This window comes from Gobio gobio (genome assembly GCF_949357685.1).
Source record: "Gobio gobio genome assembly, chromosome: 24".
In the NCBI taxonomy this organism is placed as follows: Eukaryota; Metazoa; Chordata; class Actinopteri; order Cypriniformes; family Gobionidae; genus Gobio; species Gobio gobio.
Window position 1 is genome coordinate 18,548,626 of NC_137120.1, and position 21,821 is coordinate 18,570,446.

At 38.4% G+C, this 21,821-nt stretch overlaps 2 protein-coding genes across 6 annotated transcripts in view; one reads left to right on the plus strand and one right to left on the minus strand.

Annotated features, from left to right (window-relative positions):
* mark1 (MAP/microtubule affinity-regulating kinase 1) overlaps window positions 1-4,612 on the plus strand; it is an 83,795-nt gene extending 79,183 nt beyond the window's left edge. For 2 of the 4 annotated variants that reach the window (XM_079808339.1, XM_079808338.1), the window contains one exon: window positions 1,535-4,604. In XM_079808339.1, coding sequence (XP_079664465.1) covers window positions 1,535-1,877 — 343 coding nt within the window. In that variant the 3' untranslated portion in view covers window positions 1,878-4,604. Of the gene's footprint in view, window positions 1-1,534 lie in introns of all 4 variants that reach the window. The other 2 variants (XM_079808337.1, XM_079808336.1) reach the window with 2 other exon arrangements.
* On the minus strand, window positions 4,473-20,439 carry LOC307120991 (creatine kinase, testis isozyme). Of its 2 annotated transcripts, XR_013815905.1 has the most exons (10): window positions 20,260-20,439; window positions 20,047-20,093; window positions 18,325-18,523; window positions 14,339-14,499; window positions 13,875-14,007; window positions 11,849-12,005; window positions 11,646-11,769; window positions 11,313-11,502; window positions 7,549-8,120; window positions 7,131-7,454 (listed from the first exon to the last, which is right to left on the minus strand). XR_013815905.1 is itself a non-coding variant. In XM_079808346.1 (9 exons), exons 1-9 carry the CDS (start codon window positions 20,291-20,293, stop codon window positions 7,960-7,962), a joined length of 1,206 nt encoding a protein of 401 aa, XP_079664472.1. In that variant the 5' UTR covers window positions 20,294-20,439; the 3' UTR covers window positions 4,473-7,959. The 2 variants fall into 2 exon arrangements, 1 of the variants encoding a protein (XP_079664472.1); XM_079808346.1 differs by having other exon boundaries at window positions 4,473-8,120.
* Window positions 20,440-21,821: the final 1,382 nt, after the last annotated feature.

Here is a 21,821-nt window from a genome sequence, read left to right on the forward strand (position 1 = left end):
ATGCTCAACAAATGTATTTGTGACGTGGACTTTCCTCTTCTCATAGAATTAGAATGATTATTAAAGCTTTACATAATTATCACCCTTGGTGTAAACGGACGATAGCGTGTCCCTCTTCACACCAATAGCGATAACAATATTAGCATACAAACTAGCGTACGATAAGATTCCTTTTTATGTGACATTGAAGGTTTATATCAATCGACTACCTCATACAATATAATGTTGTTTTCTCACAGAAAAGATATCAACATTATAGATATATAAACATACTGTAACTACGGGATAGTTCACCTAAAAAATTGTATTATTTAGAAAGTAAAATATCTAGCTTCCGCCAGACTGCCTTCCGTATCGTCACGTCTGTTACGCTTTTTCCGTAAGTTGAATATGGATGGCGGTAAGGCAGAAGCTAGATATTTTACTTTATAATGTGTTAAATATGGATATTTTTCTTACATAAACCCATCGGTTCGCTTCAGATGGCCATTATTAACCCCTGGAGCCGTGTGGAGTACGTTTATAATGGATGGATGCTCTTTTTTGGGCTTCGAATTTTTGGGCGCTGTTCCTAGCAAAGGATGTAAGACGTGTTTCCCTGCTGCTCTGTGAGAAAGTGCTATATTTACTCATTTATTGGCAAAGTTTTGTAAAACATTTTTGAAAAAGTTTTATAACTAGTTTATAACTAGTTTATAGTTTATATCGACGGTAAATCATGAATATGCCGTCATCTCGAGCGAAAACAGACGCGGGTAAGAGCGGCCGCGGCAAAACTGCACACTCGTCGGAGGATGCTGATGGGACCTCAACAAACACTAATTCTGCTGACAGTTCATCTACTCTACAGAACTTTAACTCTCCTCCAGGGCATGCTGGAGTCGGTCAAATTTTGGGCTGCCATTATAAAGCTTGGAAGAGCCAGGACATTTTTTATATAACTCCGTTTGTATGCGGCTGAAAGGTACACCTAGGATGGCTTGAGGGTGAGTAAATCATGGGGGAATTAGAATTTTTGTGTGAACTATCCCTTTAAATGCTCAAACTCTTTGAAGTCAGGTGGATTCTGATTGGCTGTCAGTGTTTTTATCATTTATCAGCTGAAAAAAAAAGTTCTGAACGTGATTCCAACGATATAGTTCCTTGATTTTGTTATAGTTGTGGAGTGGACTTCACTAGATTAAACCTTTGTTATAGTTATCATCCTTGGTGTGAACGGGCCTTAAAGGAATATTTTTCCGAACGATTTTTTTCTAGCTGGTGAATGATAAAAACATTGACAGCCAATCAGAATCCACTCGACTTTAGAGAGCTTGAGCATTTAAAGTGGCAAAACTGCAGCAGGCGCTTAGAACAAATAGAACGATATCATCGGCAGGTGTGGACGCTAATGTAGTTATCGTTATCTTTATAGCTATCATTCTTGGTGTGAACGGGCCTGAACTCTACAATACTCCGTTCAGCAGAGCTCATGGTTTAGTATCTGTCTTGAGGATCACCCTGACATTCTGAACGCTTCTGTGTTTGTCATCAGGAGTGGATCCGGAGAACCCAAGGAGGAAGGTCGTGACTCGAAGCCGAGATCGCTGCGTTTCACCTGGAGTATGAAGACCACCTCGTCCATGGAGCCGGGAGACATGATGAGAGAAATCCGCAAGGTGCTGGACGCCAACAACTGCGACTACGAGCAGCGCGAGCGCTTCTTGCTCTTCTGCGTGCACGGCGACGCGCGGCAGGACAGCCTCGTCCAATGGGAGATGGAGGTTTGCAAACTGCCCCGCCTGTCTCTCAACGGTGTTCGCTTCAAACGCATATCGGGAACGTCCATCGCCTTCAAGAACATCGCTTCGAAAATTGCCAATGAGCTCAAGCTGTAAGCAAAGGGTTCGAAAAAAATACATGAACTATAGGCAACACTAAAAAGGAATTTCGCCAGGAAGTTTGAGCGCCATTTTTGAGTTCCTGCTTCTGTAAGCTACTGCTGTAATGTTTAGTGGAGAAAAAATATGAATGCAAAAAGATGAAAAGAGAAAAAAACGCCCTAGCCCGATCGTCATGACCTCTAGCATATACGCCTGGTTAAAACAACCATCTTGCAATAATATCGAAGCCCTTTCAGGGTCGGCAGGACAAAAATCTGCTGAGCTAATTATCGTAACGAACTTCAAACCGACTTTTTCCACATGTACAGTTAAGATATAGAATGTTTTGTTGTATTGAATTGATCATAGAGTTGTATAATACAAGACTTTCAGCCTACTTATGTGGAGGTGTTGTATAGTCACTATTGAGCTCTGTACAGAAAAATTATGTTCAATGTGTCATACTTGTTTAGTTTGTTGCTTTCTTCCCTTTTTTTCCGTTTAGACTTTGACACCACTCAGTTTTAATAGTTCTTTTATATGTTCTCAACGTTCTGTTTTTAAAGGAACAGTTTATGCAACAATGGAAATTCTATTATTTTCTCACCCTCATGCGATCAAGTCCATATGCTGTTATTTTTCATGAAACTAGAACAGAATTTGCTCCAAAAATGACCAAAAGCAATGCAATATGTGTGCAACAGCCATACGTTACACTTTAGCCGCGTTTCCACCCCAGGAACTTTCCCCAGGAGCTAGGGACTTTTGGGGTGGTACTGTGTGTTTCGACCAAGCGTGCCGCACACATCCTGAAAAGCGAAGCCAAAACATCTTGGTCGGTCCCAGTATAGCTCATAAACCGCGCCCTCTCTGTGTAATGTAAATTTGACGTGAGACAAACTAAACAATGAAATTACACTTCAAATAATTCCTGTCATTTTAGGCAGTTTTTATCACGCTGATTTCATTTCAAGTGTTCGTTTTTAAATAAGTTTGATTTTAGCTAGTTATTTGATGCTATAAAACAGGGGTGTGACGTTATGATTGACAGCTTCTCTGAGTGAAGTAGCTACTGAGGCACTTTTCGGGAGGAGACTGGAGCTTTAGTGTTATGCATCTGCGAGAGTGTGGGCGGGCTTTTGATATCGCGGCTCTACTTCCTGCTCTCTACTGCGCAGACTCGGGTCCAAAATCAGCGCAAGATGTCAGCGCCATATTCGGACGTTGGTGGCTTCACTTTTCTTCAGTGGAAGATAGTGAAGACGCGTCGTCCAATTTTTTTTTTATGGTCTATGGTTTCGACTGCAGGAACCAGGGTCTAAATTAAGTTCCGGGTAAACATTTCCCCTTCAAAACGGTCCTGCCAGGGGTGGGACTTGGGCGCTGAACGTGCTGATTGGTTAACTCTACGTAGCATTTTATTTCAACCTAAAAGTCTTTTGCGGTGTGTGCTATACAAATCAACAATGAAGTTTAAAAAAATACGACCGATGGACCAGAGGGCGAAATCCAGCGGGAACTGGAAAGTCATGTGCAGTTCTAAGTCACCGGACTAATCTTCACGGTGCGATGGAAACGCAGACAGCAACAGGTCTGGGGGGAAAAAAGTTCCTGGGACAAATTGTTCCGAGTAATTTCGGTGAAAACGGGGCTTTTGTTACAATCCAATTAATCACTGAAAATTAGCTGCGCTTAGTTTAGTTTAATACGTTTACTTTCCTATTCTATGGAGAAATAGCAACACACGTGGAAGGACATGAGGGTAAGCAAATAATGACAGAGCTTTCATTTTGGGTGAATTATCCTTTTAATCCGCAGTGAGAATTAGATGTGATCATAACATCCGAGAATTAACGACTAAGTGTTCAGTAGAGCAGGCAGTGTATTTCCCAGATGCAGATGGTTTGGATGTACAGGTCAGCTAGAAAATAGTAAATGAGCGTCTACGTTAACATTCCATACAGAACATACACTGAGACTAACATCATCGAGCTGCAGAAACAATGCGGTGTGTTTGGAGCGAGAGTTCGGCAACACTGGGACGTGTATTTCCCTTTCCAAATTGAGAAAAGCTTCAACTACAAGAAATTTATTTATTAAGCCATTTTATGCCTTGTTTTATTAACTGTAGAAACCATGCATGACTTTTTTTTTTTTTTTTTGTAAAATGTAATTTGTTTTGTAATAAGTGGTGATGATGAAGATGATGATGATGACGATGGATTACAACCACTCGTACTGGTACTTTCTACTAGTTCTTTTGTACTGAAGTATCGAAGGTTAAATGTGCAATGCTGTCTATGTTGTATTACTGTAATGCTGATTAAAGAGGTCGTGACTGCACACTTTTAAGGGAAGATGAGGTCAAGTTTCTGTAGTTTGAGAAAAAGGACTAACGACTGAAAATATTAAAAGGGTAAAGCTGTGATTAAAGCTCAGAGAGGCATTGAATGTTCGAATGTCAACTGTGATGTTCCATTTTGTGACGGTACATTTCCAGGACAAATTTCTTTCTCCTCCCCCCTTTTTCCCCCCTAAATGAAACTGTTTGAATGGGAAGGAAGCTGAAGGCTGAGGATCTCCAAAAAATGCAATGAACTCAACACATTTCACCCTTCCACACACTCTTCCCATTTATTCTCTCGACATTGTACTGTACATTTCTGCGGAAAATCCCTTGGGCCACTGTGGTTCAACTTCAGTCCCACTGGAGCACATTAAAGCTTACTTGAAATGAGTCTTTGAATTACAATGTTTTGTGTCCTTTTTTCCCACAAACACGCAATTATATCATCAAGTACCGAACATTCTGTTCTTGTGTTTTGCACATGATCATCTATGTTTAGGATAAGGGAGAGCGGGGCACAACCTAACGCTTTTTGACTTTCTCAGTTTGTGTAAATCCACATTTATTTTTCCCCACATTAATTGCACACATATCTAGTACAAGTATGTGGTTTTGTTTCATTAATACAGTGTATACTTTTTTCTTGATTTACCCCGAAAGAATGGAAGTGAAATGTGACAACGTGCCCCATAGGTGGGGTACATAGTAAAATGTTAGGGGTACATTGTAACATGACCAAATGCCAGCTTAAAATGTTATTTTATCTAATCAATAAAACATCCAAGACAAGCTAAAATATTTTCTCAATAAAATACAAGTATAATTTTTTTTAAATAAAATAATGCCATTTTTTTAATCATTAAAAATATACGAATTTTTGAGTTTGACAACAAAACATAATTATGAACAAGCAGCGATGAAAGGGCCCTTGCACCCGGGAGCACCGCAACCCTGTGGCCTCAGGAAAACAGCGAATAGTGGGCGTCATGCATTTAAGCGTGTAAATATAGGAGAAATATAGCAAAGTCACTCCAATGTGCAACACTTTCTACTGCCAGAAGGTGGCGCTTTGACAATAACTGAATATTGGCATGTAGATGTTTTCAGGCCAGGAATATTATCAAACATGTGAAGTTTGGGGCAGATCGGACATTGTAATGCCTGCGTTACAACAACTTCCTGCGATGTAAATCGCATACATTATCACTTAGCCAAGTTTTGCTTGATTTAATGTGTTTCTAGCATTTCTGGGAGTGAATTACAGTGTAAAGCATGCCATTTCCTGTTGCAAGCAGGTGGCGCTGACTAACTAATTTTGGCATGTAGATGTGTTTAGGTCAGGACTCTTATCAAACATGTGAGGTTTGGGCCAGATCGGACATTGTATGCCTGACTTACAACAGCTTCCTGTGTCCTGGTGAAATATCCAACTTTGTCAGGCCGCCACGGACACGCCCTTCAGGGAAAACTCAAGATCTTCTCAATTTAACATGGCAAAGGCCTTTAGATTAGACTGACCAAATATGATATTGATCTGATTAAAGTTCGTTAAAGTACAACGTCTGTAAATGGCAAACATTTTGCAGAGGAAATTCGAAATATCTCACTTCCTGTTGGGTAATTCTGTAAATTCTGTCTTTAATTACTCACCCTCATGTCGTTCGACACCCGTAAGACCTCCGTTCATATTCGGAACACAAATTAAGATATTTTTGTTGAAAGCTGATGGCTGAGAAAGGCTTCAGATAGGCCTCCATTGGCATTCAGTACATTTACACTCCCAAGACCCATAAAAGGCACTTGAAACGTTGTTACAAAGTCCATCTCACCACAGTGACTCTACAATAATTTTACGATGCGGCGACAATAGTTTTTTGCGCAAAAAAAATCTAAATAACACCCTTATCCAACTTGTTCTTGTCTTCCGTGTGTGCCTCCACGACGCATGCGCGAGAATATGACGCAGATCCGGCGTTCGGACACTTGACCCAGAAGCGATTTGTTTACAAGCAGAGGAAGACGCGCGTATCTAAGCTGTTGAATTCTACATTGATCGTGCTTTAGGTCTCGGCGTAGTTCTCAAAATCGGGCTTAAGTGTGCATTTCATGGATTCCCGAACCCCGGCGCTACGTCATATTCTCGCGCATTCGTCGTGGAGGCACACACGGAAGACAAGAACAAGTTGGATAAAGGTGTTATTTTGATTTTTTTTTTTTTTTTACTGAATGCCAATGGAGGCCTATCTGAAGCCTTTCTCAGCCATCAGCTTTCAACAAAAATATCTTCATTTGTGTTCCGAATATGAACGGAGGTCTTACGGGTGTCGAACGACATGAGGGTGAGTAATTAATGACAGAATTTTCATTTTTGGGTGAACTAACCCTTTAATTGAAATTTTGTAGGTGGCACTATTTTGCCACGCCTAATTCTGAAACCCATATCAGGCATACATTTTCACCACTTTTGACACGTGTGCAAAGTTTCATGAGTTTTCGAGCATGTTTAGGCCCTCAAAAATGCAATTCATTTGGGAGAAGAAGAAGAAGAATAGGCTGAGCAATTACAATAGGACCCTCACACCATCGGTGCTCGGGCCCTAATAATTTCTGAACATTGACTCTCAGTCATTATTCACCTTTTCCTCATGGTTTCTCAAAAGAATTCATAAAAGTATCAAATAAAATAGCATAGTTCTTAATAGGGGCTCATTGTAACATAGAGTGACAACGCACCCCACCTGCACTCGTGTCTTCTGCTGGTTAGATCAGCATTAAAGAACTATCTCAACTGTTAAATCAAATATATAAGATTACAATAATAGCAGATTTGTCTTATTTTAAATAAACACAAAAACAATGATAAGATGAAAAATAAACTTAAGAAATGTACTTTTGCTATGGTTAAATAAATGTTCAGTGATATCTTCCAAAGATTTTTTAATTTTGGTGCAATTTTTTCTCTAAGTAATGTTGATATGGCAACTAGTAAACACACTAAGTTTCGTCACCCTGGCATGTGTGGAAAGTTTTAAACCATGTGTGTTACAACTAACCCCGCGTTAGGTTGTGCCCCGCGCTCCCCTATAGTGAATATTCCGGTAACACTTTACAATAAGGTTCATTAGTTAACATAAACTAATAATGAACTGCACTCATAAAGCATTTATTTATCTTTGTTAATGTTAATTTCAACATTTATTAATGCATTATTAAAATCTTGTTAACATTAGTAAATGCACTGTGAACTAACCATGAACAGCTGGACTTTTATGAACTAACGTTAACAAAGATTAACTAATGCTGAACAGAGGTGTTGTTCATGGTTAGTTCATGTTTAACTAATGCATTAACTAATGTTAACTAATACAACCTTATTGTAAAGTGTTACCAATATTCCTGTCTGTTAAATAAGTATGTAAAACACAAATGCAACAAAAATGCTGTTTACATTCCATACAGTTCAAAGAAATGCCCAGGTCAAATGTCAGCACAAAATCGAAAGAAAGAACAAAATAATGTTTCATTAACATTTATGTGTGGGTGTAATAGCTATGTAGAATTGAGTGAAAGGGCGTTTCTTCGAGAGATTCCCCCTTTAGTGATATAAGCCATAAGCGAATAAACCACTAGCTTCAAAAATATTTTACAAACAAGACAAAGAGTGTCGCAAAGTCTCTTTTTCATCATAATGTTGATGAGAACAGCCGGTACTTCAGTTCTCATGAAACAAAATGCCTCCTGATGGCCGCTTCACTTCTGAGTAGGTACCAGGTCATCAATGCCACCGTTGTTTTCTAGTCTTTTCTCCATTCGGATGAGAAGTTTGACCCCATCCACCACTAGTTGGGTCAGCCTGACTTCATTACATCCAATGGTCTGCAGGTTGCTGATTTTATAGATACCAGGAGAGCCTGTGTATTAAATAAAAAATTATGCAACAGTTTGTTTAGAGTAGTATTGGTGATCAAAAGGAAATAGGTCTTTTTTATTATTTAAACAATCAGACTAGTAGATCAATCTTGCAAATATTTATGCACATTAAAATGTTTGTTCTTGCCATCATTTTCATGGAGCTTTGATTAACAAATGGTTTAGTTTTACAAGCTTGAAGTTGGTTAACGTCACAATGGATTTGTAGAAGGAATAGCTAAATTTAATTAAATGGTGGACATTGAGTTCGACATGAGCCAAGAAGAAAAGACAAAAATGCTTCTATACCAAAGGTTATTAGCCATTGGACTGTTTGTGGCACCAGAACATTTGAGATACCCAAGGAACGCTGAGACCAACCCCAGTTGGTGTCCTAAATTTCACAATCTTTGAAGAAAAATTAAGAAAAATAAAGCTGCATCCAAAAGTGCATAGTCTCCGAGTAGGTGCATTTATGGAGTAAGTACTAAAGTATGTCCTCTATCCTCTAGGTGCCACTGTCCACGTACGAGGACATTATCTTTTAGTGAATTTCTCTGACACCATACATGTCACAGTTTTGAGTCTGGATGTCCTGTAAAGAACACATTCAGAGCTTTTCAGAGATACCTTTTTTTTTGAGGGTTCACCAGGACAACAACTTCTGCCCGGTCTTTAAAAATGACTGAATTATCAAATTTAGCACTTGTTTGTTATAAATCAATATCTCAGGAAAATGTTATGGGGTTTCTAATCAAAATATGACTTTCTGTTACGAAACAGGGCATAGATTTCATGTCCTCAATAGAGGACACCAGGACTTGTTTATCAGGCGTTTTGGGAGAAACAACAAGTGAATAGGGAAAGAAATTACATACCAATGTTCCTATAAAATATTAGATATTATTATGAAAATGTTGCCAACTATTACTCCCATTATTACACTTCTTTTTTCATTACATGTTGCTCCACGAACACATTAGATCCAGTGTATAGATGCATTGCATTGAATGGGAAAACCCATGTATGGCCATTTTACCCACATATTGCATAACGTAAAATGGTATATCAATTAATTCTGTTATATCTTTCATAAGATAGTTGACAATCATCTTTAAACAAAGTTCGGTTAAAAAAAATCCTGAAATCTGAAAATTGGTTGGTGAATGAAAAACATCCCATTGTTTTTCCCTATACATGTCATTTCACTTATGAGGGCATAGCATAACGTATGAAACAAAACAAAAAAACATTAAAAAAAACAACAATTCCCATTTGTTTCTTATGCTCTAAACAATGTAATGACATGAAAAAATATGAAATTCAAAATACTTTGTTTTCCCGGGTCTTAGGAAGCTATAGTATGAATCATGAATGTGTCGAATATGAATGTAATCTGGACGTGATGCATCGGCCATGTTGTCATTGTGATGTGACCTGCAGCATTACACTGTAAAAAAAATGTTGTGATTGTAACTGTATTTTACTGTAAAAATGCTACGGTGAAAAACAGTTAATTGGTTAACAGAAAGTTTCCGTACTATATACAGTGAATAACTGTAATAGATCTAACATTACATTTCATTTAATTTTACAGTAAGAATACCGTTAAATTTACAGTTTTTGGAAGTGAAAAAGAACAAGTCATTGTGTAATTTACAGTGAAAACCCATAAATTGACATTCCCAGAATTCCCTGCGTGACACTGCACATTTGATGTATTTTCATTGCAATAACTATGTTTCTTCTTTGTTTTTTCTAATCAGTTATGTACATCAGGGTTTTATGTTACATCTGATGTTGTTAAATTAATGTTTATTACTTTTTTTTTTATTTCATGTGTTTTACCATGATGGTGTTTAGTGTTTGTGTGAATGACACTGAGCACCTTCTATATATTAGAATTCTCCTCTTAAAAGCTGCTTGTGATGAGCTTTGATTCATCATGTGATTCTCATCACCACTGTGATTGGTGGTTGTCCGTAAATATCAAAGGTACATAACAGATATTAGTATTTCAATAGGTTGGTAATTTAACATCATTTCAGTTAATGAAATATGTTTTTTTTACCGTCAATTGTTTACAGTGTAAACATAATCATTACAATATAAACCTTTAAATTATACGGTTTTGAACTGTAAAATATATATATATATTTTACCGTTATTATTACATTATAAACCTTTAAATTATACGGTTTTGAACTGTAAAATATTTTTTTTAACCGTAATTATTACATTATAAACCTTTAAATTATATGGTGCTGTACCTAAAAACCTAAAACGTTACTGCCATATTTTTTACGGTAAAGTTCTGGCAACCACAGCTGCCGTTTTTTTACCGTAAATTTTACGGGGATTTTTTTTACAGTGTAGTGTCGCTTCACTGCCGTTCACAACTCTTCTGCTGTGGCCTCATGGGATAGTAAAGTGTCCATTGTAGGCACACTTCAGAATCTTGCTTGAAGTAGTAGGACAGGATACTTTTTGCCTACTGTGTTATGAGTACTGCAAATTCTGACATACTATTCTTTTTACACACTGTTTTCGCCTACTTTATAGCCTGGATGCCAGCCGAACTTAGCCCCACCCACAACATTTGAGGTCTGGAAGTTCGGTCTGGACTTGATGCGTTGTGGAGCAACTATGCATGAACCAGAGCCGCTCCGACCAATTAAATTGTCAGGGCGGGCTTTATGCGATGATGGACAGATAATCAACAGTAACGTAACCATCCATGTCACCAAAGAGCGCTTGGGTTGAATTTGTTTACTAAATGGAGAACTTGTTCGTATATGCATTCATCTTTACTATTTCTCTCAAAAATGATGATCGTATTGGTAAGTACTCCGTGTATCCTTAAATTCTTTTTACAACACCGGCAAAGATTGTTTACACTCATCTTCTTCTTCTACGTCTTCCAGCGTGCGTGCAGTTGAGTTCTGTTGACAACTATGCATTGCTCGACATACGTCACTTACTCCGTTGCTCTGATTGGTTGTAAGTCTATCCAATTGAGTGCAGAGGCATTTTCTTTCCTGGTTCAGTTGAAACATATTCTTACTAGAATCTGAGTATGACGACGTCAAGCTACCTACTTTAGGGAATTAGGCACATTTGAATGCAGCCTAATTGTGTTTTATGTTCTTGTTAATGATTTTACACTACAGAATCACTGATGAGTTTTGCCATACTTGTTTCTTCCATCTGAAGTCGCAGTCTGTCCAGGATGTCATCCATGCGTTTGTTCTCAGCGAGATGTAACAGATTCACTGTGACACTTGCCTTCAGGCCTGTGCCTACCTCTGCAGGCGAGCTGACCACCCAGCCCAGGTGAGGCTTCCAGATAAATGGATGCCTCAGTTTCTTATACAGCGTCTCCATCTAAAAAGACATATTTTAGATTTTTGATGTGCATAGACTATATAGAATATATACTGTATATATTGTTCAATATTAAGACCTATCATCTTCTCAAAGAAAACATATCAACATGATATTGCATGAGGTAGTCGATTGATACAAACCTTCAGCACACTGATGCAGATAGTTTTAAATGCTTCTTGTAGGCAAGCATCACTTCTGTAAGACACTAGTTTCAGATGGTCTTCCATGTTAACCCAGACAGCCAGGGTCCCGTCCTTACTCAACCTGATCGCAAGGCAAAAACATATCAGCAAAATCTAATTGCGCAGCATTATTTAACCACAACTAATAAACCCTGACCAACCACAGGGCCCTTGCATCAGGCCAGTCACGAGCCACACCGATCTTTATCAAAGAAGACGGTGGAGAGTCCATCACAACCCCGCGGTCTTCACTCTCATGGCTGAGTTCATCTATGGAGTAAAGCTTTCCTGGCAGATCCTCAGCCAACTGCTCCAAAGCTACAAAACAAGTTACATTAGCATGAAGTCAGGGGTGTCCGAACCTGCTCCTGGAGGGTCAGTGTCCTGCAGATCTTAGCTACAACTTGCCTCAACACACCTGCCTGGGAGTGTCTAGTATGCCTAGTAAGACCATGATTAGTTGGAGGAGGTGTGTTTAATTGGGACTGGAGCTAAACTCAGAGGGTGGCTGCGTCCGAAACCTGAAAAATGCTGCCTTCGGAGGACACATTTCAAGGTGGCATCAAGGCACATCGGAATCTAATGTTACCTCCTGAGATACCTTCATCTGATTGATTTTGAAGGCAGCATATATGTATCCTTCGCTGCCTTTGATATCCCACAATCCTGTGCGTTCCATTCTGTGACAGTTGAGCTGGAAAAAAAAGATGGCATCCGAAAGTTGCGTTTGCTGGTCAGTTTGTGTGTAAATGTGTGTAAATCACAGCGTGGTACGGGAACAGCACCAGTCATGATGGCAAAGCCCTGCAAAGAGTGGTGCGCTTATCCGAGCGCATCTCAGGCTCAGCTCTCCCGTCTCTGCAGGACATCTACACCAAACGCTGCAGAGGTAGAGCTACTAAAATCATCAGAGACATTAATCACCCTGCAAACTCTCACTTCACCCTGCTGCCATCTGGTAAGCACTTCCGTAGCCTGATGGCAAAAACTGAAAGACTCAGGAGGAGTTTCTTCCCCCAGGCCATCAGACTCCTGAACTCAGTCACGTGACTTCACTTCACCCCCGCACACGCATAAACATACGGTTTTTTAACATTAACATCCACATACTGCAATTGCACTGCACTTTACTTTCCTATTGTTACTGCGTAACAACCTGTAATAAACCTTGCACATTATACTTCTTTATATATACATATATATATATTTTATGTTAACCACTTATTTTTAAGTCTACAGTTTATCTCACTTATCATATCCACATATTTTTTTTTTATTTTTTATATTTTTATTTATCTTATTTCCTATTTTTATCTTTTACTTGATTTATTTATAATTCTACTTATGTTAATACTTTTTATTCTAATTTTATTCTATTTCTATTTTAATTCCTTGTAACTGTTATTTGCACTGTCCATGGAGCGGACCTGTTTACATTTCACTGCCAGTTGTATATTGTGTATATAACTGTGTATGTGACAAATAAAACTCTTGAATCTTGAATCTTGAATCTTGAAATGTACGTTTTTTTTTTAATTATATAGTATTTAAATATTTGTTTAGTTCTCACCAAAGCTCTCTCTATTTGGCTGTAGTGTAGATCATTAAACTGTTACCGTGCCTAAGAAGTCTGTCTGAAATTAGTTTCGTGAGGTGCCTTCATGCACAAACTCACTAATGGGGTCACTAATAAGGCAGCGAGGCAACGAGTCAGCTGCCTAGGTTTTCGGACACAGCCGGTGCTTCTGAATTCTTATTTGTGCATCCCTTTTACGGTCTATGGTGTATCCTTGTTTCCTTTGTATGTATTTGACATACATTTGTGTCTTGTACATAATAAGACATAATAATAATAATAATAATGAATTAACTGTGGCAAGATGTGAAGGGGAAAGTGTTTTAGTCGATAAAACACTTCTGCAAAGGATACACCTGTGTATCCTACGTCACGACTCCTCAGGAAGCATCCTGACTCCTCGATCCTCGCCTCCTCGGGGTGCAATTAGAGAATTGAGATGTCCTACAAGATGGCTGAGCTCGGTTGGTTTCCGGGTCATAGAATGGAGGACGGATGAGCGAGGAAACGAGGAGGGATATTGAAACGCACCCAGAGACAGTGGCCCTCCAGGAACATGATTGGACACCCCTACTCTAAGTAGACCTGTGAACATGTTTTAACAGCAATACCTTTTTTGGCCAGTGTGAGGAGGTGTCTGCGCTCCCCTCTGCAGCAGTGTGTAGGGAAGCAATAATCCTCTATGCCACGGCCTAAAGTCACCTCACAGCTCAAAACATATTCTTGGTCGAAGTCATCACCACCCTACACACATAAACACAGACTTTACACATCCACATCTCTCATGACTATATTATAATCACAAAATGTACCCTGAGGAAAGAGACTTAATAGAGAAGATTCTCTTAAAACTACGTAAAATGTGACAATTAATGGCACTGCTGGTATGGAGCTGTAAAATGAATGTGTATAGCATAGCATAGTTCATGGTTGAGATCTCTGAAAATTTAGAGGAGACACGAAGGGGTCTTTTTCTCAAGTGACATACTTTAGCAAACGCGTCCGTTTGGTCTCCATTTAATCTCATAGTTGAAACACTGAAGAAATGTTACTAGTTATTCTTTCTTTGTCATACCTTCAGGTTGTCGTAATTGAAGTCGCTCTCTTGTACAGTGTCAGTGGTGACCTTGTAGCCGTGGTAAGACTCAATAATACGGTCAAAAAAGTCACAGAACAGGATATATGATTGAGCATCTCCCGCTATACAGCCGACTGCTTTTGGTCCACTGGACTGCCCTGTCAGACAAAGTCAGACAAGATCTAAAATATAACATAAAAGGACAGGGTTTACAAATGCAAAGCATGATTAAAGGGATAGTTCACCCAAAAATGAAAATTCTGTCATTGATTACTGACCCTCATGTCGTTCCAAACCTGACTTATGTTCATCTTCGGGACACAAATGAACGTATTTTTGATGAAATTGGAGAGCTTTCTGTCCCTCCATTGACAGCTCCGCAACTACCACTTTGACGTTTCAAAGAGTTAATGAAGAAATCGTAATATTAATCCATATGAATTTCTGAAGCGAAAGCTTTATATATATATGAACAGATTTAATTTAGTATTTTATTCACATATAAACATTCATCATCTCACACATCAGTTGTGGTAAATGGAGGTACATTATTGCATTCCAGCACGTTTGAGCTTCTGCAAGAACCAATGAGGTTCATTCTCGTGTTACGCAGCACGTTTGAGCTTCAGCAAGAACCAATGATGTTCATTCTCATGTTAAGCAGCACGTTTGAGCTTCTGCAAGAACCAATGAGGTTCATTCTCGTGTTACGCAGCACGTTTGAGCTTCTGCAAGAACCAATGAGGTTCATTCTCGTGTTACGCAACACGTTTGAGCTTCTGCAGGTACCAATGAGGTTCATTCTTTTGTTAAGCAGCACGTTTGAGCTTCCGCAAGAACCAATGAGGTTCATTCTCGTGTTACGCAGCACGTTTGAGCTTCTGCAGGAACCAATGAGGTTCATTCTTGTGTTACGCAGCACGTTTGAGCTTCTGCAGGAACCAATGAGGTTCATTCTTGTGTTACGCAGCACGTTTGAGCTTCTGCAAGAACCAATGAGGTTCATTCTCGTGTTACGCAGCACGTTTGAGCTTCTGCAGGAACCAATGAGGTTCATTCTTGTGTTACGCAGCACGTTTGAGCTTCTGCAAGAACCAATGAGGTTCATTCTCGTGTTACGCAGCACGTTTGAGCTTCTGCAAGAACCAATGAGGTTCATTCTCATGTTAAGCAGCACGTTTGAGCTTTTGCAAGAACCAATGAGGTTCATTCTCGTGTTACGCAGCACGTTTGAGCTTCTGCAAGAACCAATGAGGTTCATTCTCGTGTTACGCAGCACGTTTGAGCTTCTGCAAGAACCAATGAGGTTCATTCTTTTGTTAAGCAGCACGTTTGAGCTTCCGCAAGAACCAATGAGGTTCATTCTCGTGTTACGCAGCACGTTTGAGCTTCTGTAAGAACCAATGAGGTTCATTCTCATGTTAAGCAGCACGTTTGAGCTTCCGCAAGAACCAATGAGGTTCATTTTTGTGTTAAGCAGCACAAAGATGAATGAAAGTCTTACATGTTCGGAACGACATGAGGGTGAGTAATTAATGACAGAATATACATTTTTGGGTGAACTAACCCTTTAATATTTTTTAATGATTCTTATTTGATTTTCTATTCAGAAAGAATAGTGTGACTTGTCTAGACTAAAGGTTCAGTTAACCATTAAAAAGTTAAGTCACAACTGCGTTCACAGTGGTAGTACATTTATGGCAGAAAATGTGTAACTTAAAAATATTGTCAACTTTTTCTCTCCCAGGGACACCAAACAATATACTTATTTTACAGTCCATATACTTTAAATATCAGACAGTGCAGTACCTTCATGAAACCCCAGGAGTCCACAAATATACAGTATAAGGACTGATTCTGGCATTCTGGCAAAATGCCCCCACAAAGACAGTAGAACCTAAGTTAAACCTAAGTCCCTTGTAAAAAAAATAAGTGTGCTTACATGTATTGAATGTGCACTTTTAGTATACTTAAAAGTATATTTTAAGATTTAAAAGTGTATATAATTACTGTATAATTTAACACTAATGACAAAAAAGGCAACTTAAGTGTCCCTAAAGAGAGTACACGTTCATGAATAAATTTCTTAATAAGTACACTTTTAAAGCATGCACTTTATAATATTGTCAAATTAAATGTTTCACTTTATGTACATTTTAAATCATTAGGGGGTTTCACTAAAATTCAGCTTATTGCACTAATATAAATTTAAATGATAACACTTTTTCCATTTAATTGCAATAACATGCAATTAGGTATGTGTCCAAAAGCATGGTTGGTGTATGTAATGTAAACACACTAGAAGTCATGGAAAAATATACAATACAATGCGTCACATGTGAATACTTCCGGACGCATTGTATTGCATATTTTTCCATGACTTCTAGCACCAATAACAGCTGCAGCACTTCACTTTTTCCACATTTTGTTATGTTACAACCTTATTCCAAAATAGATGAAATTAATTTTTTTCCTCAATTCTAGAAACAATAGCCCATAATGACAGTGTGAAAGAAGTTTGTTTGAAATCTTTGCAAATTTATTACAAATAAAAAACGGAGAAAAAAAATCACATGTACATAAGGATTCACAGCCTTTGCTCAATACTTTGTTGAAGCACCTTTGGCACCAATAACAGCCTCAAGTCTTTTTGAGTATGATGCTACAATCTTATTTTTGGGCAGTTTCTCACATTCTTTTTGCAGGACCTCTTAAGCTCCAACAAGTTGGATGGGGAGCGTCGGTGAACTGCCATTTTCAGATCTCTCCAGAGATGTTCAATCGGGTTCAAGTCTGGGCTCTGGCTGGGCCACTCAATGGACATTCAGAGAGGTGTCCTGTAGCCACTCCTTTGTTATCTTGGCTGTGTGCGTAGGGTTGTTGTCCTGTTGGAAGATTAACCTTCGCCTCAGTCTGAGGTCCAGAGGACTCTGGAGCAGGTTTTCATCAAAGATGTCTCCGTACATTGCTGCATTCATCTTTCCCTCGATCCTGACTAGTCTCCCAGTTCCTGCTGCTGAAAAAATCCCCACAGCATGATGCTACCACCACCATGCTTCACTGTAGGGATGGTATTGGCCTGGTGATGAGCGGTGCCTGGTTTCCTCCAGACATGACGCTTGCCAAAGAGTTCAATATTTGTTTCATCAGACCAGAGAATTTTTTTCTCATGGTCAGAGTCCTTCAGGTGGATTTTGACAAACTCCAGGCTGCCTTTTACTGAGGAGTGGCTTCCGTCTGGCCAATCTACCATACAGACCTGATTGGTGGAGTGCTGCAGAGATGGTTGTTCTTCTGGAAGGTTCTCCTCTCTTCACAGAGAAATGCTGGAACTCTGTCAGAGTGACCATCGGGTTCTTGGTCACCTCCCTAACTAAGCCCCTTCTCCCCTGATCGCTCAGTTTGGCCGGGCGGCCAACTCTAGGAAGAGTCCTGGTGGTTCCAAACTTCTTCCATTTATGGATGGTGGAGGCCACTGTGCTCATTGGGACTTTCAATGCTGCAGAAATTTGTCTGTACCCTTCCCCAGATCTGTGCCTTGATACAAACCTGTCTCGGAGGCCAACAGACAATTTCTTAGACTTCATGGCTTGGTTTGTGCTCTGACATGCACTGTTAACTGTGGGACCTTATATAGACAGGTGTGTGCCATTCCAAATCATGTCCAATCAACTGAATTTACCACAGGTGAATCAAGTTGTAGAAACATCTCAAGGATGATCAGGAAACAGGATGCACCTGAGCTCAATTTTGAGTGCCATGGCAAAGGCTGTGAATCTTATAGTCATTTGTGTATTTGCAAATTTGTATTCTCATTGTTAAGTGACTAAGTGATAGTTGAGCTTCTGGTTTCATTTCTCTGCAGTCTGCAGCCTGGTAACCATTCAGTGGAGATTATGACTCATTCTAGGAATTAACGTTTGCGTGAAATGTGTAAAAAAAATTCTGAAAATTCATCCACTGAATGTCAAACTAAAACGTACCTGGATCCTCAAGTCCAGGGCGTATGATATCATCAAAAATGACCCCGCCTTCAGTTGCACGGTTGAACTGTCGCGTGTACATGTGCAGGTTGAGGATACGGCCCATGAGGGTGCAGTTTCTGTCCAGGTTTGGGAACTCATCTTTAGGGGAACTTCTCTTCATATTGAACCTGCTCATCGGGTCACGGGGGACTAAACTCTGAGAAAAAATAAAATCAGACATCAGATATTGCTATTTATATATTTTTATGAATTGATCCATGCTCTGATATCATTTCTACAGAAGCAGGATGGTAACACTTTATTTCGATAGTCCAATTTATACTACTTTATTCTACTAGCCATAAGTAACTTTACAACTACATGTCAACTAACTCTCATTAGAGTATTAGTAGATTGTCTGCTTAATATCTGCTAAAACTTTATTTTGATGCTCCCCAACTTTCTGACAATAAGTAACTTTACAACTAAACTTATTTTACTAACCCAAACTCTAACCTAACAGTCTACTAATACACTAATGACGTTGACATGTAGTTGCAAAGTTACTTTAGTTGGTAGAATGTCTAAAGTGGACCATTGAAATAAAGTGTAATGTCCTTTAAATCCAGTCTTGAAATTTTGATCATGATCAAATTATAATATTGTGAGTATGTGAATCAGTGTTATTTTTGGTTGATTTATATTATTATTATGAAAAAAAAAATTATTATTTTTAATATTTTTTAAATATTTTTTATTTTTATGTTTTATTTTATTTAAAAGTTTTAGGAATTGTTTTTAAAAATATGTTTATACGGTTTATTAATTTAGTTAAACTAAATGAAAATGACAAATGTTGCCTTGGCAAATAAAATTGAATTATGTTTTTTATATATTTTACTTCAGTTACCTTTTGTTTTATTTCAAGTAACAAATGTTTTTGGCAACACTTTACTTGAAGCCTTTATTTATAATGCATTATAAAAGTATTGATTACACCTTTTAATGCATGTATATATGATTTAAATAATCGTAGCTACGGTTATAATAAATTATAATACTTATCTATTCATTGTTTCATCTTTAGAAAGTATAATGAGTAACACGTTCTATGAAGCCCATGCTTATAATGAATTATAGACCCATTTAATGAGTCTTTATAAATATATTTATAGAATAGTAATAGTCTTATGATACTCCAATGCTCAAATTCTTACAAATAAGTATAAATGGGGCTATAATTTATGGGCTTCATAGAAAGTGTTACCATATAATACATTTAAAAACATGCGACAAACAACCAATTTCAGATGTAACAAGGAATCTGCAAATATAATAATGCATTTAATCTTTGGGTGCATTTTTTTATTTTTTTTTTGCTTAATCTGTTTTAACTTTAACATTATGAATATCTTTACAATGCAGTACACATAAAGGCTTTAAGTAAAGTTTTACCTGTTTTTATGGTTTTAATTTTAGTAAATAATAATGCTGATGGCAACAGTGTTCACTTTGCTTTCTAAATAAACACATTGATCTGTTGTGAACTAAAATGTAACCTGCCAAAAATAGTCAAGGTTGTGCAAAGAGAGGACGTGGTTGTGCCGATCCATTCAAGATCACTGAACAATGCAACTGCCTGGCAGCACTCTTTTTTTTCTCGTCCGCAAACAGACAAGAGTACGGGACTTTCCACTAGCTGGGTGTAAATGGGTTTGGTGTGTTTGTGAAGGGGAATACCTCCAGCACAGGCCTGTATTTCGACTCCTTTGGGTGCTCAGTGGGTGCTGAAACACAAATCAGACTTGAGACATCAAGTCTCAAATACCTCTGCATGAAATACCGATTGTGTTTTAGTGTTTTTTATTATTATTTACAATTAGAGTTTAAAGGACTAACTCAGATCTGATCTCCACCACATGCAATTCCATGCATACAAAATGTGACACTTACGTTTAATCATCCACATTTTTTCTCTCTTCCACATCTTCAGAGCTGTTTTTGTCTGAAAAAGCTTGCACAAACACAGATAGACTCCAGCAGACAACAGCTAGACATAGATGTAGACAATGTCTATGAATAGCTACTGGGTCTCATCGTCATATGAGCGGCTATTGTCCCATCACCCACCACACAAAGCACGAGCTCCCATGCTGGTGTCATGTTGCCTGCCTGTAATAATGTAACTATTTATACGGTTGTGACAGTGTCGTCTTCACGTTGAAGCTTGAAGGCTGGGTACAAGCACTTTCAATGTACACTTTAAAATCCAGATAACTTGACTTAATGTCTTAATTTGTAAAAATCTAGTAATCTGTACTATTCACATACTATGCCTTGTTTAATCAGAAAACCCAAGATTAATCGATTGGTTTGAGTGCCATTTTGTCAAGAAAAAAGGCAGGTTCCCTCCACTTCTGCAGTTATCTTTCTCTAGTTGCATTCACTCATTTCCCAAAGTCATATTGAATGTTGAATTGCCAATACAACTGAAACATTTAAGAGAACATCACATAAGCTGACTTCATAAATTAATGTTGGTTTTCCTAAAAATGTTTTTTTTAAAAATCACCATTATGGTGATCAGTGTTCCATTCGGCTGGGCACTTAGAACTTCTTTTATACTGTAATTCTCCTCCTATTGATGCAGTGATGCAACAAGAAATCACAGTTATTTGGTTTCAAAGGACAAGAAGTAATAAATAGGTTGCTTTTAAAAGGAAACCTAGCTTATTTTGCTAATACTTATGTCATGAACACCTTGTGAAACTTTGAATTGGGTTGATATAATTCCTCTATATTTGTGACTATATCTAGTTCCAATTGATCATGCTTGAGACTTCAACATTCAGCATGCAAAACAGAACAATGGTAGCTATACTAAGTCTTAAGGCAATCGGTTTGTATGCTTTTTTTAAGTAAATCAATTCTGGGCTTTTAAAATGTGCTTGCTCTTTATTACATAATATATTTTCGTAATTTGATCACAGCTGCAGCATATTACAGAGATCACTTTATTAATCAACATAAATGTAAGGCTACATTTTATTACGACAGTCCACTTTAGACGTTCTACTAACTATACGTAACTTTGTGACTAAAAGTCAACTAACTCTCATTCATTTGCAACTATATGTCAACTAACTCTAACTACAGTATTTGTAGTAGTCTTTTAGGTTAGGTTTAATAGAATGAGTCAAAGAGTGACACTATGGCGAGTGAACAACAGTTCAGAAAGTATGTTCATCCCTGCCCTCATTTCATTTCGGGTGGGGATACACACTCTCTGTGTGTTGTTTGTATGGGAGTGCAGCATGCACAGGCAGCTCTCGAGGGGGTTGCCTGTGTACATTGTGATCTCTTGCCCATGAGAACGCTACGCTCCAACCGAAAGCTCTTCGAGGAGAGCACTTCAGCTCATGTTCCCCGCGGCTCGGGTCCCGCTTCTGTCAAGGCAGAGCGGTGGCTTCAGTTATGGGGATCACAAATGGATTACCTCTGCCTTGACCTGATCC

What these genes read in the sequence shown, in the direction of transcription:
- LOC307120991 (XM_079808346.1), bottom strand. Translation starts at nt 20,293, where the DNA reads ATGTGGAAGAGAGAAAAAATGTGGATGATTAAAC. An exon ending in AAAAATGTGGATGATTAAAC is followed by an intron (nt 20,094 to 20,259) that starts GTAAGTGTCACA and finishes TTTGTGTTTCAG; the next exon opens with CACCCACTGAGCACCCAAAG. An exon ending in CCTGATGCAAGGGCCCTGTG is followed by an intron (nt 11,770 to 11,848) that starts GTTGGTCAGGGT and finishes CCTTGCGATCAG; the next exon opens with GTTGAGTAAGGACGGGACCC.